This window comes from Hyaena hyaena, unplaced genomic scaffold (assembly GCF_003009895.1).
Source record: "Hyaena hyaena isolate Hyena2069 unplaced genomic scaffold, ASM300989v1 scaffold_583, whole genome shotgun sequence".
In the NCBI taxonomy this organism is placed as follows: Eukaryota; Metazoa; Chordata; class Mammalia; order Carnivora; family Hyaenidae; genus Hyaena; species Hyaena hyaena.
This window is the reverse complement of record NW_024081216.1, coordinates 620,494-639,216: the sequence shown is the minus strand read 5'-3', so window position 1 is coordinate 639,216 and position 18,723 is coordinate 620,494. Positions and strand designations below refer to the sequence as shown.

Here is an 18,723-nt window from a genome sequence, read left to right as displayed (position 1 = left end):
AAGACAAAAAGGAAAGCAGTTTTGTTTATATAGTTGCGTTGTTGATACAGGAGAATGGATATTGGCCTTTAGATCAGGACACTGTCTTCATTAGTGTTTAGCTTTGAAACCTTTAGCAAACACTAAATAATATCTTTAACATAAGTGGGTATTTTATGAGTTGCCTTATTTTTGCTAAGCACTCACACATATAATCTCTATTTCACCATCACAACCCTGCAGCATGAGCATTTTCTATGTTACTTTACAAATGAGGAAAGAGGCTCAGGGAGATCACATGGTAATTAAGTTGCAGAGTTATGATCCTAAATTCACCTCAGCACAAATAGCTATCTAAATTTTGGTTAAGTGACTTAAATAAAACAGAAAACCATCTTTCTGAAAAAAAATCTTTCTGAGCCTCACCTTTTACTCTTGTAAAACTGGAAGTGATAGTAGTATTTTCATTGTAGTATTGGTGTAGGGACTAAAGAAAATACTCATTAGACTGACCCTTACACATAGTACATGATCAGTAAGTGAGCCTCTTTCCTACCTCCCCTCCAATACATGTGTCTGTGCTATGGGGACAAACCCAGTTGGAAAACTTGGGCCTTAATTAATTCATGAGTCCTAGCACAATTTTGGTGTTAGGGGTGTATTAAAGCTAGACAATTTAATAGTTTTAGCTGACAAAATGTCATTTAACAGTGAAGTTCAATAATAACCCTCATTTCTCCCCACCAGAGTCTTTATTATCATGATTACTGACTCTACAACCATCAAAATATCACTATGAAAGTCAATCCCAGGACCTCCAAAATAACTCCTTCCTGACAAGAATCACTTTTTTCAAAGCATATGTGGTTACTTTCTAACGTAAAGCCTACAGTTTTGATCCCTCATTAAATTACCAAAATGTATAATAAAGGACATAAAATAAAGGCTAGTAAAGTGATAGAGCTTTTCAAGTCAAAAAGGAAACCATGTATGTGCTTAAGTAATGGTTCTTGAGAATCACATCATGGCAAGATAGGTCCAGAGCAAAGAATTAGAGCAAGCCTTTCAGAGTAAGATACAGACTCTCTTTCTCTCAACATTATTCTTAGCATTGTCCTGCTTAAGAGAGAGAGATAGAGAGAGAGAGAGAGAAGAGAAGAGAGACAGGCCTTTCAAATGTTCACTGCTTTTTAAGCCAAGTATTTGTGGTGGGTCATGTCTTCTTTTGCCATAATTTGCAAAGACTGCACAAATATTCAAGTGCCACATTGCAGAAATTTTAAGTCAGATTCAAAAACCTCTTTTTCCTATTAAGTTATATCATCACATGTCTTCTTCTATTGTGTTCTTTTAACATTGCTTATTTCTCTTTTTTTTATAAAATATTTAAGATTTTTTAAATTTCCTTGTCTTGATTATTATTGACCAAAGAGACATCACCACAAGTGGAATGTTGAGTCTAAACCTCTCTATCACAAACTTGCTTCTTTGGGACACTCATTTGCAGAGTGTTTTTGATTTATGTGGGTAAATAAATTATGTGGCCTTGTAAAACCTAAAGTATTTATGGGCACTAATAATAAATGCTGTGTAAGATATATAGAAAAGGTGTAAGACAAACCCCTAGTTTGAAAAATCTTATAATGTTTTGGGAGAAGACTTGGAGGTACATATGAACCAAAGCTCAATTCCTTAAGATAGTATATAACTAGGGGCCAACTATGGAGGGAAGACTAAGAGTTTTTGTATATCAGAAAGCAGGTAGCTCAGAGAGGCTGTAGAGTTCACAGGCAGCTTGGGCTTTTCTAAATAAGGAAGGAAGTAAGAGAGTAGGAAGCTTATCCTAGCAGCAGTGAGGAAGAAAAAGCAGATGTGATCATGGTGTGTTATGGGAAGGCCTGTTCTTTTCCACCTGGAGCAGAGGATGTGTGATGGGAAAGTTGTAGGCAACGGAGCTTAAGAAGATGTGTGGGAGGCAACGTATGACAGACTTGAAAGCGAATCGAGGAGTTTGAATGGAATGCAACAGAAAGCAGGAAGCCACTGAATGTTTTAAATCAGAGCTATGAAGTGGAGCCCTGAGAAGAGTGTGCATAGGGGGACTGAGAAGGCAGTGTCAAAAGCAGGTAGAAAGTACCCAGCACCCAGAAGGGTTGGGAAGCAGCAGTGATCTAAGAGTGTGGGTGTGAGTGCAGGGGCAGTTAGTGATGATGAGGGGAATGGAGGGAAGGGACCTGTGCAAGAGACTCTGTGAGAGAAGAATCAGCAAGACTAGATGATAGACTGAGCATGGAGGGGCAAGGAATGAAGTGAGGCAGATAGTACTGACCAATTGGTACTGATGTGAACAGAGGGCAGGAAGGGAGGTTGTGTAAGGGTAAAGCTGCTTTTGCAGGGAAGTCTTCACTTTTAGTTGGGGAAAATTCCCTGAGTTGGAGAAACATTAACGCTTAGAGTTGGGATGAAGTGACAAGACCTCTTCTGGGGAGTCCTCAACAGCTTTGACAAAGCTAAAATTTTGAGGACAGATAATATCTCAGGACATTGTGCTGGCCTTAGAGAATTCCTATTCATAATGCGAGAATTTGTTATTTCTCTCAGAAAACCCTGCTTCAGAAATATGCAAGAACATGACTGGTGCCACTACAGTGTTAACATCCCTACAAAATTCCTTAATATTACATATTTGAAAGATTTGAAAAAGTCTTCAATATTTAAATAATGTATTTCAGGATATAACAACAAGATTTTATTTACTTAATAAGAGGTGGTACTAAATGGGTGATTACATGAGCATAAATTGTTCTAATTACTATTGTCTACATGTAGAAATATATATGTGTATACATTTATATAAAATATTCCAAAATACTTGCATAAAATATATATACAAATATTCTATAAACAGAATAATTGAGAATCAGCATAGAGTATACTAATATAATGTATTTTATATGAGAAAGTAAATTGAGATCATTATTTTTTGCCCATTTTAACTGCAATGCAGGTAGTGGCTCCTTAGGTGTATGTTCTGTGGCTGCTATGAATGAGTTCACATTCAGACATTCTTTAGAAACGAGCTTTGAATAAAGGTTGGTGAAGTACCTCTCATCTGGACCATTGGAATAAAATATATCACATCATTGTCCAGCTATGTCTACTTGTCAAATGAAATATATTTGTTTGTAAGTCAACAAACGAAATGCTTGTCTCAGCACTTACCAATTTCCACTTCAGTTTGTAGAAAAGGGGTCTGTGTGGCAGTAATTTGAGGTATGGCATAGGCTGGTCAGTCTCGGTAATCCCAAGGGGAGGGTACCCAGGGAAACATACGTTTCGCGTGTTGTTTTCCAGGAGAGGGCTGCATTCAGTCACCTCACATATGGTTTGAAAAAGACTTATCTTGCTAGCAAGCAAACTGTTATTTAAGTACACAATCCACTCTACTACTGAAACAGTTTTGCCAAACTTATCCAAGTATTCTAACATGCTTAAAGATGGTATAAATATCATTTATTGCTAGCAGTTTTCTTCAGACTATATGGAATGTCTTCCTGCTGCCTGATCTAAGTGTCCCAGTTTACATTATGGCCTTTACTGCCTCTGTTTGATGGAGTGATCAGTAAAAATTTAATGACACTATAAAATAATAAAAATGTCATTAATTTACCACGGATCTTGGATGCAGCGGTTGTAAAGTTACATTAATAAACAGAATATTTTTTACAACAAAAAGCATTGTTACGGGGGAACGTATAAATAACACACATAAATTTAAGAGCAATTTTACTGTTAGCACACACATTATTATGGAATAGCCAATAAGTGTATAAAACATAGTATATAAAATTTTATTAAAATATACTGTGCGCATCAAAAATTCAGCTTTTATCTAAGTGCAAAGAAAAGCCATTATTGTGTGCTTACTGTTTCATTGCTGTTCTTTCCCCATATCACAATTTTACATTTGTTGCCAGTGAGAGGAAGTTGATTTTTTTTTTCCTGGATGGAAACAAGCCTCTGTTCTTTGAGTTACCCCAGATCCATTCTCTTTCTCCACTGATGCAAAAACAAAATTGATCAATCTTGCCATGGTAGGGAGAGAAAAGTTGCTAATTTAATGCAAAGTTAAAAATAATGCTCGAGGACTTGAATGGTTTGTGCAGTGACTCTGGAAAGAAGGGATAATAATGCAGCAGTCTATCTGTCATCAGTGAGGCTGCCCCATCATTGACTCTGATAATATGTGAAGATGATGGATGCCACCGTCTTGTGGCTTGTAACATTTAACATTCATCAGCTCTCACTAAAGGGGGCTTTATCATTGAAATATCTTTATTTAATATGCAACATCTACCTCATACATCATAATTTCAAAGCACTTAGAGAGCCAACAGTCCCTACAACACAGCAGAGCTGACTTTAATTTTTTTCAGTAACTTTTATGTTGCCTGCGTGTTTTGTGACTGACAATGCATAAGTAAGTGTCTGATCACATTGCTGCATGTAAAATGCACATTTCACCGTCAACGTGAAAATTGAGGTATTTTCCTGGGGGGGGGGGAGGGTATTAAATTAGCATTCATCTCTTTTGTTTACTTCTCCAAAGTATCTTATTTGGACAATATGTATATTGTGAGAGCTAGTTCAAGTGTGTGGGCAAAATTTGGAGTTAAGAACTTGCCACTCACAAGTCTCTGTTTGATATAGGCACATACCCACTGGCACTTCATGGCCAGAACTTGAAGCCTGTTGGAACTAAAGTATCTTTGAACTCATCTATGTGCCCATGTACACATCCTGTATTTACTAGGCTCATTTTCAACCTTATTGGTAAAATCTTTGCTTGGCCCAGCTGCCCAGAGATAACTTGTAGACATCGGGCCCTCTTATCTTATGGTTATGTGGCTGGCAAATAAATATTCTGAGCTCTTCTTTGAAGAAGGAAATCTTCTGGGGGATTAGGTAGAAATTTATATGAAAGGGCATGGCTTTGCAGGGTCCTTCTTTAATCTCAAACACAAGTGCTTAATATTACCAACTATAAAATGCAGCCCACTGCCCCAAACAATTTTTACCATTGATTTATTTTCTGCCTGTTTAACGAGTGTTTCGTGGGATATTCTTCCTTGACTTCTACTCTGTCAAAATATTGATATTTTATAAGGAAAGTAGCTCTGCAGAAGAATGTTTTTTTCAATGAAGTCAGAAAAATGTATGACTTCAAAGGCCCTGTGAATGTGTTGTTGAATGTTCCGAATGTTTTTTGTTATGATTAAAAGCAAGCTGATAATACTGAATTGTGAGTGCACTTCATTTTTTGTAAAAGAAAAGATATTATCATCATGTAAGCTTTGTTGTCTTAGGATTTTACAAACCATGGCATGTAATTTTCCCTCTTCTCCTTCCTTGTCAAAATATTGATATTCTTTCAGGAACTTTATTTTTTTTACTGAGAATATTTTCCGGTAAAATCAAAGAGAATGAATGACTAGAAAGATACTTGAAATATGCATATTGATAGGTAGCACGGTCTGTTGATTTTCAGAGAAAGTTGTTTTCCCCCCATGAAAATACAGTTAAAGGTTGTTCTTCCAAGAAGATTGCAGGTGTCACATCAAAACTCCTTTTGCATTTAACACAGGGAGAGCATTCACATGCAAATATTTGAAATGCGAAACAATGTGATAAAACAAAGGTTGAATATTTTGCTTTCCCTGGTACTACTCATCTTCACTTTAATTCTTTTTCTTTACATCATGACAACTGAAAGTGCTACTCAAAAATAGAAATTGGCTGATTAAAAGCAGCTGTCCTTCCCCCCCCCCCCCCCCCCCCCCCCCCCCCCCCGACAATGTGTGAAACTCCCACACGGCTTGTGGTTGCTTTTTGTTGAGGCCTGCATCTGGGTTAATTTGTTCTCTTGCAGTGGTGTTTTCACATAAGATATTGGGGAACCATGCCTAATTTGCTTTTTATTTTCATTCTGATTTTGTAAGTGTGGTACTTCGGAGGTTTCCCCATTTCCTACTTGTGTAACTAGTTAGTATTGCCCGGTGAGGGAAATTCGGGACTATAATTTTGTTGCAAATCTTTCATAGAGATGGTGCTAGATTAAAGCAAGGTTTATTCTGTGTTTTCTTCCGACACAGATTTCAACATATTCCATGATGAAGGAGAACTGGAAGACTTCCTGCACAATTTGACTGATGGGAATTAATTATAGAAATATAATGATATTCAAAAATAATATTAGAAAGCACAAATGTAGTGAGGCTGTACAAATGAGACACAGCCTCTATCAAGTAATTGTATGTTTGCTCTTTAAGGATATTTCCAAGTTTCTAAACATCTTACAGAAGAGAACACTCAGAGTATTTCCATCTAATGCTGAACATGCTCAGTACAGAACTAGGTCATTGAACAATAGACTGAACAGCAATCAGCACTCTACTGCTGCATAATGCATTAAGTATAACATGCAGAAACCATTCCCGGAGCTGGAAGCTGCTATTTCATGTCTGTAAATTCAAGCTGACATGACATTTAATATTGTTTCATAGTAATGAACAACAAGGTTTCATTCATTCATAAGCACAACACAAAGCCAAGTTTGAGTCTGGAGAGTAGCAAGGAGGTGTGAAGGGGACACGTGCTATGTTTTTGCAGACAAGAACACCGTATTAGTGATGGTCAGTGAGCCCTCTGCTACTGATCTGGAGAGCTGCAGCAGGAGAGTTCACTGTGATATTTCAGGCTCCTTGTCCTAGAAGAACTGGTTAACAAGACAAACATGTTTGAGTTTCCCCCCTATAACACAGCAGGAGTATTTAAATTTCCTGACTCCATGGCCGGCTGGGAGTAATAATCTTTTTACTTCCCAAGAAGTTACAGTTGAAACTCCTAGGCAAAATAATAGCATCAATGCCATCATATAGTCTGCCTGCTTTGAAACATTTGTTTTTGAAATCCTCTTGCCTAAAATTCCGATTTGTATTTTCCCAGGAATACCAACGCAAACTGCGATCTCTAAATGAGAAAATTCCTCTCCTGTTAACTAGCAGTATATTTTAACGGGAATTGCTCTTTCAAGTTTTGCATATTGGGCTCAAATCTTTCAATTGCATTCCTTTTAGATTACTGGAGCAAATCTCACTGAGAGAAGATGCACTGTGCAGCCCAGCAGGCTTCCCGGCACAGGTTTCCTTTTCTTACAGGTATTATGCTTTAGATGCTGTCAGCACTGTCAGTGCCACCACCAGGCTTTAGTGGAATCTTCCTGAGAAATTTTCTGAGCCCCAGTTGGTCAGAAATGATGTTTGTAAATCCAAGTTTTGCCCGCTAAGCAAGATAGAAACTGGAAGGAAAAAGTGGCTGCTTCGGAAGCTAGAATAAGCCTCTGATTATTCTTTCCTCTAGGAAAGAACACGCTTTGAGAATTTGGGGCCCCAGTTAACAGGAAAGTCAAGTGAAGATGGAAAGCTGGGCCCAGGTGTCATCGATCTTACTCGGCCAGAAGATGCAGAGGGTGAGTGGCTTTTCCGTAGCTCTTTTCTGCTGCTCCGGGCATTTGTGAAGGTGCATCTGAGTTAGCTATAGGATTATACAGTCTTTCTCAGGAGTGCCAGCTGGGGTTTTTGTTTGTTTGTTTTTTCTTTTCTTTCTTTTTTTTTTTTTTTGTCAAATCAGAGGAACTGCTAGTCTCCATTATATATTATATATTATAGTTGAGGACACTGAGATGTAGCTAGATCCTATATTACCAAACACATAGTGATTCATGTACTTCAAGGTGCCACTTTAAAGTTTTTGAATAAAATGACCCTCCGCGCTCCAATGAATAACAGAATTCTGTGTTTCATCCACGTCACTACATACTTATTTTAAAAAAGCACTAACTTATACAAAGGAGGATTTTTTTTGACCCTAAATCAAGTGAGTCCCAGGTGTAATCAAACCTTTTTGGGAACTCAGTGATGGTTTGCAGCAGATCTAGTGTAAAATTAATAATTCTTCAGCCTATGCCTGAGCACTGTCCATTACTAAAATCTTGTGAAAGTCTAGATAGAAAGACCAGCTTCACTCTGAGTGGGTTTATCCATGGCACTGTCAATGCCTGTCCACTTCTCTTACCTTTTTGTTTGTTTGTTTTAAATGCACAAGCAGCAAATCAGCAGAAATTGCTCCCCAGAGGCTGGGTACAATTTATGAGTTGGGTCAGCACTTCAGTAGTAATGTTGCCTGGTTATTTACTGTGTCATCACAGAGTAGGGACTGGTTTTCCCGTTAGCTGTTCCTTTGGCAGAATCCCTCCCACCAGTCAGGGAAGATTAATTTGTTCTCTTCAGAGTAACACAATACTTCACCTATCTTAGGTCCCAGCTAAAGTTCTTTTTTTGCTTGAGGAGAAGAATCTTACTATTATCCCTTTTACTGGCAAAATTTCTTCCAGGACCCTAATCCCTTGAAAACACATGAAGACATTTCATAGTCACATCTAACTAGACATGGCTTCTGGTGACAGCTTGGGGCCATCCCAGGCAGTCAGGAATCCCTGGCATGAACACTAAAAGATGGGCAGTTACAGACATTAGGAGGCACTTCACAGAGTATTTAGAAGGCACATTTTTATACCAGTAGGAGAGACTGATGTTTCAAGATAGTCCTGGGGACAAGGCGTTAAATTCTGACCATCATGTATGTGGGGGATGGGGGCAAGGAAAGGGAAAAGGAAAAGGAAGAGGAGGAGGAGGAAGATGGAGAAGAGGAGGAGAAGGAGGAGAAATAGAAAGAGAAGCAGAGGGGAGGAAGAGGTAGGAGGGAGGTTAAAGCCAGACATACACTTGCTGCCTTTCATGAAGAATGTGTACCAAGAGCACAGTGACACTGACATTTTATAGGCACTTAGAAGTATAGGTTTTTCCTCATGAGGGCTGAGGTTCCTTGGCCTAGGGAGCCAGTTTATTCAGGCCAGGTCCATCTCAATGTTGTTGCAAGACTGTACCATGGGGTACCTAAATCTTTGACCATATACAATGAAATAACATTTTTCAACACTTTGGAGTATTCAGCCTGTTCATTTTTCCATAGACCAGGAAGTACAGAGTTCTATCACCCTACCCTTGTTACACCAGTTTTCTTAACCTATCATTCTTCCTTCTTCATTTGGTTTCTTGACTGTATAATGGGTATACATATAGTCAGTCACCACTTAATAATGTTAATAATTAGTTGATGATATTATGTGCCTGGTAAATTAAAAAGCCTGATTGGAGTTATTAACCATTATGAAAGGAAAAAATGAAAACCTTAATTATAGAGCGACATATTGTATAGAAATATTCTTGGAAATTCCATTTCATACCCAGATTGTCTGGATTCAGACCAATTTCCTAGTTAATTTGGTTTTTGTTGTTGTTTGTTAGCAAACATTTCTGAAGCACTTACGTTCAAGAAAATATGCTAAGTTTTTTATGCATATTTTCTCATGTAAACCTTATGCAACACTGTAAAGAAGGCGTTATTATTTCTTTTCCATGTTACAGATGAGAATATTAACGACAAGAGTAATTAAGTAACTTGCCGCAGGTCACACAGCTAGTAAGCATATTGCTGAGAGTCAACCCCAGGCAGCCTGGCTCCGGAACCCAAGCTTCTAACTACTGTGCTATATGGCATGCCCTGTGTATAAGATAAATACATGGTGCCTTCACTTTTCTGAACAGACTCCTTGTGACCTTCCTCAGTATGGCCCATTTCCTCTCCCCTAAATATAGCAAGTCATGCCATATACCAGCTCTCGTGTTACTCTGTCATACACAGCAGCAATGCCTGATGAGTGTAATAGTAGAAGGGCTGTAGTGGCCCAGGAGCTTAAGGAGCGTGTGAAAACCTCCCTTCAGAAGCTTGCCCAGAGTTGCCATTGAGACCTCATGTGCTTTTGGGGGACTGAGTTCATGAATGGAGTCAAGTTACTGGCTCTAATATCGACAGAAGTGCACTGCCTTTGTGAGGACTGCTGGGATGGGTAGCAGTCTTCTGCTGACTTCAGGATATTTCCTGGCATTTGTTCAAGTAAGAGCTAGTTGCAAAGCCTGCTGGAGTTACAGTTCATATTAAAGTCAGAGTAGATAACAGGTACACATAATATTTTCTCTACTTTGCTCCTTCATATTTTCCTTAACAGGAAGAGTAAGAAGGGACTGTAGTGAAAGAATAACTATAGCTTATAAACTCCTCAATCACTTTGTGGTCTAAACAAAATGAAATGAAATGAAACAAAACAAAACATTTCTTAAGTGTCTGCTGTGGGCCAGAACTAGACACTAGATAAACCAAGGGAAGCAAAACAGATATGTTCCTGACTGCTTGGAGTTTAAAGTCTAGTGAAGGAAGACAGAAGATTAAAAGGGAAATGCATACAGACAGACAGATAGGCATAATTGTCTTTGAGAAACATGTTAAAAAGATCAAGATTTGGTTGTGCCGCCCAGAGATTCAGAGTGAAAGCTGTTTAGGTGAGCTCAATGGCCAGGTGAGTTCTGCAGCTCTAGCCCAGCATGCCTCCTCTTCTCAGTCCGTACATGATCATGTCCATGTTTCCTCTGGCTTGGAACAGCAAGTTAGATGTTTTTTTGCAGCTTTATTCAGATAGTGATATGTGGCAGTGGGTAAAATGAATGTGTACTATGTGATGATTTGGTACACATGTATATTAGGAAAGGATTACCACAAGTTAGTTAACACATCTATCACCTTACATGATTGCCTCGTTTTTAATGAGAACATTTAAGATCTACTTTCTGAGCAACTTTTGAGTATATAATACAGAACTGTTAATTACAGTCTCCATGCTATACATTAGCTCCCAGAGCTTAGCCATCTTATAACTAGAAGTTTATAGCCTTTGACCAACATCTCTCCCCTTCCTAATCCCTGGAAACCACTATTCTACTCTGTTTCTGAGTTTTTCCTTTTTCGATTCCACAAATAAGTGAAACCATACAGTAGTATTTGTCTTTCTCTGTCTGATTTGTTTCACTTTGCATAATGTCTTCAAGGTCCATGCATGTCGTTGCAAATGGCAGGATTTTCTTTTGTGGATGTATAATAGTCACAAAAAACTCCTTCAAGAGGAGTGTATGTGTGTGTATCACATTTTCTTTATCTATTCATCCATTGATGTACATTGATGTACACTTAGGTGGTTTCCATGTTTGGTTATTGTGAATAATGCAGAACAGCAATCTTAAGGGACTTGAACCCCATCCTCCTGTGAGGCTTCTGAAGTGACTAACGTACGTCAGCCTAGGAGATGAGGGCCTGGTCCAGCTGGGCTTCCCAGGAAAATGTCTGGCAGTCATGAAAATGCCAATACCACTTACTAAGCAACTTGAGGACCTGCTTCATAGCTCTGAGCATGGAAGCTGCAAAGGAAAGGTCACCCAAAGAGGCAGCTGTGCATATGTGTATTAAACACTCATCAAAATCAAATGACAAAACCATAAGCCAGGAAAACAGAAATTAAAAATATAAAAGGCAAATGCCTTCAAAATTTTATTTTTAAAGTCCAGCTGTTATTTGGCTTGAATATGACAAGACAGCATTTCTTGTTCACCATGATATTTATAAAACTACAAATTCATTGGTGCTGGGGGCTTAGGAAACATGTGTAAGGTCTTGTTATACTTTGAAGCAGTTGAAGGCTTACTATGTACTGAGCCCAAAAAATGTGTTAGCTCCTATGTGGGACATAGAAGAGAGGACTTGATTAGTGGAGCCAGTCACCATGTATTAAGAATGATGAGCAGCTGCTTAACTTTTTATCGACTTCTCCCCTCTCCTTGTTCTCTTCAGGCAAGATGTGATGGGTCTCCCAACTCTCCTGATTTCAAGGTTGCAAAGTACAGTAGGAAGGGTGCTGGTCCAGTTATTGGGAGGTTTGGATTAAGGCTCTTTTACTAAAGGATGGCTAACAAGTGACTAATGCCTCCTTATCTTTTCAAAGATGTGTTCTGTATTTCATTATCTCTAAGGTCCATTCCAATTTCAAGATTGTTAGTAAGGTCTTTTTGGACACAGAAAGTGTCTTATAAGAAAGGTGATCGGTGCACAATAGCTTTCACTTTGTTTTTTTCCAGAGAAATAAAAGAGAAGACCAGTAACTTTGAGAGGATATTTGTGCCACTTGTTGAATCCAATTTTCACATCCCTTGAACTTTATTAATGAGCAGCTGTCTCTCATTGTATTTCACAGATGGTCCCCTTCTTTTTCTCTCTCCTCTCCTCTTCTCCCAGCAATAACTGTTGTGGCTTGCCTTCTTTTTTAAATTCTTTCTACCCTGTTTCTTCTCTCTCTCTTACTGGGGATCTCTAAAGAGATACTTTTTTTTTCCATTTTGCAGACTATCTGGGGTAAGAAAACATTTTCCTAACACCTCTTTTAATTCTACAATTCAATCATTGTGTCTTAGCTTCAGAGGAAGGCTGCACCACATTATGATATGGGGAATCAGGGAATAGGAGCTCCGAAAGGGATGATCATTGGCCAGACTTCTGGACCCTGGGTTGAAACTGTGGTGATGTGCTGTCTGTCCTCCATGTATTAAAAACTTGCATTGATTTGAGTGGAAATGGATATGTGTACCCAGAATAGTCCCTTTTAGAACTATTGCTCTCAGATTTGCTTAGAAGACTTTTATAGATTTGTACTGAATTGTGAATTGGATCCCAGCCAACATGGCCTTAACCTTTCTGAAAGCTTTGTTTTTTGGTGAACTTCTGATTGCTTCTATGTTTTATACCTCAGATTAGCTCTATTATCGTCAACTTAAGCTCTCTGGTTGTAGACAAATAAGAAAGACTGCAACTTTTCGTCTTTTTTCTTAAAAAATGCACCACTTAATACTGTTTTCTCTTAAAAATTCTGCTTATCCTTTGATTCGCACTCTGGTAAATCTATGAAACTTTTCTCATTCCCTTTCCCCTCCCTGGGTCCTTCTTATCCCTGGTGGAAAGGGAAGATTGATTTGAAGATACACGGCCCATTCAGGGCAGCAAAGGGGGGCTGTAGTGTAATGTGGGGTGGGGTTTAAAGGCTAAACTGCTTGTACTTTGGAATGTGAAAGTCATTATTATTTCAAATCCAGAATACAGTGCTTCCCATTGCAACACTTATATTCTCAGAATTGGAATAAAGAAATGACATCATCAAATTCACAGTTCCAGACAAGAAATCCCTTTATAGAAGCCTAACAAGTGGTCATCTCCCTTCTGTTCAAATATGTCTATTAGTCTATTAACAGAAAGCTACTTCTTGAGAAGCTCATTCCAATCCTAATTATTCTTTGTTATTGATAGCCAGAATTTGTCTCTGTTTCCTTATAACCTCAGTGCTAGTCTGACTTTTGGGTTCCAAAAAATAAAGCTTTCCATTTCTCCACATGGTACCCCTTCAGATATTTGATCATGGACTAGGAGACTTAAAGTCCCCTTGTTCCACCCTTGGCAGGTCACTTTCTTTTCCTGAATGTTCTCATCTCTAGGTGAGAAAGTTGGTCTAGGTGATTTCTAGTTGGCAGTTTTTTACCTGTCTTATTATACTGCCATATAATTGAAATCATTCTCCTTTAAGTCAACTAGAATGTGACAAGTATCAATTAGGGACCATACCGTCTTTTAAAGAAGTGAAATTATTAGAGAAATATACCATTTCTATAATGAGATGTCTTTGCCCAAGAAGGAATCCAAGTACTAGAGTATATATCCAGCATATAAGATGGGGAATGATACATCTTAAAAGAAAAGACGAGGTAAATCAGAAGGGGGCTCTAACTGGAGCTGTGCTAATGGGTCTGACCTTTCACAGCTGCCTAAAACAGTGTTTCCAGGAATCTTAGAGAAAATAAAGGCAAAGAATTTTCTATGGAACCAGCAGGCTGGGATCTGATGCCAGGATCAGTAGCCAGGGAGGCCCAAGACCTTGATGAGGACTGAGTAACAGCCACAGGCTGGGAGATAAGCAGAGTTCACAAAGCCCTTGGCTCTGGACTAACTCTGTTGTATGAGTATCACAAAAATGTATTTTACTGTGGATATAAACAGTTTTAGAGGATCCTGTGCACCAGTTTATATCAGCACTATATATAAAGTACCGCTCTCTTAAACAAGCAAATAAACTTCTCTTAAAGAAATATATTTGCTGTGTCTTAAAAGCTCCCAAATAACTTTTAATGTTGGTAGAAAACAATTTCCATTGAACTCTCCAAGTGATGGATAGTCCTGATGGGGCAAGAGAGTGAAATGTCAAAAGATTCTTATATAACTCCATCCCCTAATACTTCATAAAGGGAACTCAACCTGCTTCTCAGATTTGCTTAAGCTAGAAAGCCCAAAGAGCTAGTCTCCCTTTATTGAGGAACCTAGCTCTGGCCAGTAGCTGGTTTCTCACTAGGCTGGCTTTAACTCTAAAGTGTCAGTGATAATGTACATAACCACCACCACCACCACCGCCACCACTACCAACACACACACACACACACACACACACACACATCTAGTTTTATGATTGAATATCATCCACCCTAGGAAAGAAATGCTTGTTTATGCTATTACTGAATCACACAGAAGTACTCCCACAACTTGTCTCAGAAACTGGGCCACAAAAGATTAACAACATCTTCCATGAAAATTAGCCCCAAGATAAGAGCAGCCAGCATACGTTCCCAGTGGGACTGCAAAATCAGTCCATGCTTTCTCAGTATTATGTATGTCTACTTCACACATATAAAAATATTAGAGTAAACCATGGCCGACAGAGGTCACTCTGCCATGTTTGGACTGAATGTGTAGCCCTTGGGGCATGGATCTTGTTTACTTACCTGTCCCAGAATCATCCTTTCTTGGCAGCAAGAGCCATTTGACTTGCTGTCTGCCGGCTATTGAATCCAGCCCAACCTTAAGCTGGTGGAATTTAAAGAGCATCAGGCCAATTTGGAATGCTTTTTAACTTCTTTCTGTTTAAGGTCAGGGTTGGATTTGAGACCAATTGCCCCCCTAACTGGTCCTTTCCTTTTTCTCAAGTTCTGATAATTGTGCTTCTAATTTATTTCAAAAAAGTTGATAACCACCTACTTAGCTCTTGCTCACTTTCTCTTACTGACTTCTTAGCTTTTTTCTTTAAGAAATTTTTATTTTTGCATATCTCCTCCTTTTATATTCATTGTCTCACTTTACTCTGCTTGTCTAACACTGTTTGCTTATGTCCACTACTTATTGTTTCATACTCTTTAGCAATAGTTCCCTGTAGATTGAATTGCCAGTACCAATAGCCAGGCCTTTCTAATCAGGATCTCCCTCTGTTCAGGACCCTCCAGTCTTCAATTTTACCTTCATGTTCAAGTTTTAATTTGCTGATTATCTCTTATGTGTGCAGCACACATGGGCATGGAGGGAAGGATTTCTTAAAAGATGGACTGCACTATATTGTCCAAGAGCTAGTAATGCGGTTGGTAATTATAATATTAGTACACATAGAAAGCAAAGCAACCTAACATGTTACATGTTCAAGTGCATCATTAGGGAAACAGGGAAAAAAATGCTGTTTAGAGGGGTAAGCTACTGTGCTTTGTGGACAACAATGATTGTTGAAACCCTGATAGAAATATAGCTGGAGATAAGCCCAGGTTTGGATGAACAAAGAGAGGGGGAAGAACTTTCAGTTGAGGGAATAATCCAAGCAGACACATAAACAGTAAAGCACACAGATATTTATAACGAAGTTCCAGAAGGGAAGTTCCTCACCCTTGTGTTCCCCATCAAGCCCAGCAAAAGTTTTGCATATATTTGTATTCAGTAAATATTTGTGGAATTGAACAGGTTATAGAAATACCTGGGTTCCATATTGTAAATGGCCATGAATGCCAGGCTCAAGAATTTAGACTTTGCTATCAAATAAACAGGCATTAACCTTCAATTGTTCAACACTGACTTAGACTACAAAGGTTAAAAATAATGGAAAAGCAGCAGTTCATTTAGTCTGGAAGATCTGTTAGTCTCTTAATTCTTGTGTTTTGTTTAATATCATTTCAGAGTGGATATTCAGTGAGCATCTTTTCATATAACATAATCAGAGAGCTGAATAGGTGTTAGGAGGGTTTTAATTGAAGTCATATTAAAAAACACTTCTTTTCTTCCTGGGTATATTACTCATTTAAGTGTAATTTCACTTAGTCTGATTTGACTGATGGATGTCTTACAGATCTCTCGTGTACTTTTGCCTCTCACTAATAGAGTTTTTTTCAATTGTTTTTGTTCTTCTCTACTACCTGTAGACATGATGCCCCATATTGGATATTGGTACCAGAGAAAAGCAAGTGTGTAAGAATCCATTGACATTTGCATTATACTGTAGACTGTTAAATTTAGGAGTAGGTTATAAAAAAGTAACTCCGAACTAAAACTTAATATCCCAAGTCTCAGCCCCAGAGAGAATTTCATAAGCAATCTATTCAACCATTTTAAATTTATACTAAAAATACAAATTGCAGTTTACTGGTTTACGTATATGTTTCATGGGAGAGAAATAACTTCATGCGGCTTTAATATAAGCTCACTTCTCACTGGGAAGGCCAGTCATACCTGAGGACAAAATGGAAAAGGATAATGGCTACTCCATGTTGCAGACTTACAGAACTGCTAGTAGAGGAGAAAGAAAAACAACTATCAAATGTCCCTGAAACTACTTTGCCCTTCATTTATTACAGTATCGTGATCAATAATCCTAATCCTTTGTTATTTCAGTGAGTCCTTTATAAAAAGCTGATCCATAAAGTCACAAGATAATGATCTCTTTCCTTTTTTTCTGGCCAAGTTTGAGCAGCATAATCTGGTTATAGTTTCCACATGTGGGAACTCTGGGATATGAGATGGTCTTTTGGGGTTAGGTCCTATGCACATTCAATACATTTTAGCTCTTTGTCATAGAGACCCTTTTGAATATTTTTAGCTTTAGGGCAGAAGAGACTCCATTAAGTAGTAAATTGCACTCTCCAGCTAACTTGTAGGTTCATTTTCTAACTACTCTGAAGGACAGAACTATGCAGCTCAGGGCACATCACCCAGGTATGGGGAAAGACTAGAAAGGGAACAAATATGAGTTAAGCACCTGATATGTTCTAGGTACTAGAATAGACTCTACTGCTTCTCTTGCCATTACTACTGCTACTATTTCTAAGGCCACCTACTGTTTAGTGAGTGGTTACTGGGATCTAGTCACTGAGCTAAGAAATTTATGTTTCTGTTTAATCCTTACAAGGATCCTGACAAGAAGAAATGATGAACTCCCTTTTGTAAGGAGATGAGATTACCATTTTAGGTAAAGGGAATAATTTTCCCAAGTTAGGGAAGATCAAATGTAGAGTTAAATCCCAGATCTGTCTAATTACATAGCATCTAAGCCATACTGACTCCCATTTTTCTCCAAGATGAGTTGCTTGAGTTGGTTGTTTTTGTTGGGGTAGCTTTTTCCTATTGGTTTTTATTAAAAAGCAAAAATAAAAGAGAGAGAACTGGAAACTTTATTTTTAAGTTTATTTATTTTGAAAGGGAGAGAGAGAAAGAGTGCAGGGGAGGGGCAGAGAAAGGAAAAGAGAGAGAGAGAGAGAGAGAGATTGAGAATCCCAAGCAGGGATTCTGTGCACTGTCAGCACAGAGCCTGACACAGAGCTCGAACCCATGAATTGTTAGATCATTACCAAAGCCAAGACCAAGAGTAAGATGGTTAACCAACTGAGCTACCCAGGCACCTCGAGAAATAGAAACTTTTGAAAGTTTTTTAATCTTTCAAACCATACAAATATTAAGTAGCTTTCAAATACTTTCATCAGATTTTCAGGGCCAAGCAGATCATGGAAGTGAATTGAGTAGCCAAAATCCTTCTAATACTATTTCCATACAGTAACCTAATAAAAAAATTTAGTTACTACTGTACCCAGTATCTGTATTTCTCATTCTAATAAAAGGAAAATTCTCTGAAACAAATGAAATGGAGAAGAGAAACCAATTAAATGAATTTTGTGGAGCTTTAAAAGCTAAGTCTAGATGCCACTGAAACAATTCAGCTGACCATTTTAGAAATTCCTTCTGATGGGAAGTGTGAGACTTAAGGGATAGTTGCATCTGAATCTCTCATGATTTTTGCCACTTTCTAACTGTGAGACCTAGACAACTTAACCTCTGTAAACTTCAGTTTCCTCATGTGGAATAAGGAATGTGGATTAGATGATCTTTAATATCCCTCTCGTATTAAAGTTCTCTAATTATACGAGCATGTTTCATCTATTTCCTAATGACTCTCTGCTATCTAGGGAAGCTCCCATCATAGGCCTGTTTGAATACATGCTTCAGTTGTGTGTATTTATGCACACCCTACAATGTTAGAATAGCTTGCAGATTTCATATTTCCAAAAAGCTCAGACTTCCCCTACCATCCTTTCAAGATTACCCAGGAAGTGAGGAAGCTGGGATTTCAGGATTGTGCAGTGTGGCAAGTCAATAAAAGAACTAAGATTGGAACAAATGATCTCTGAGTTCCAAACAACTATTGGTATATTTTCCCATCAAAGCCTTATTATTTACAGATAGCTCAAGTAAGGCAAAGTATTCAACAGAGTATAAAAAATAAAATAGGATTTACACAAAATCCAATTTCAAAAATTACCAATTTCTAATGCAACAGGTAGCCAT

The 18,723-nt window shown here is 38.2% G+C and overlaps 1 protein-coding gene across 10 annotated transcripts in view; it reads left to right on the top strand.

The window, feature by feature from the left end:
* SOX6 (SRY-box transcription factor 6) overlaps window positions 1-18,723 on the top strand; it is a 357,612-nt gene that overhangs the window by 310,063 nt on the left and 28,826 nt on the right. For 6 of the 10 annotated variants that reach the window (XM_039256670.1, XM_039256668.1, XM_039256673.1 and 3 more), the window contains one exon: window positions 7,399-7,507. In XM_039256670.1, coding sequence (XP_039112601.1) covers window positions 7,399-7,507 — 109 coding nt within the window. Of the gene's footprint in view, window positions 1-7,115; window positions 7,197-7,398; window positions 7,508-18,723 lie in introns of all 10 variants that reach the window. The other 4 variants (XM_039256665.1, XM_039256666.1, XM_039256664.1 and 1 more) reach the window with 1 other exon arrangement.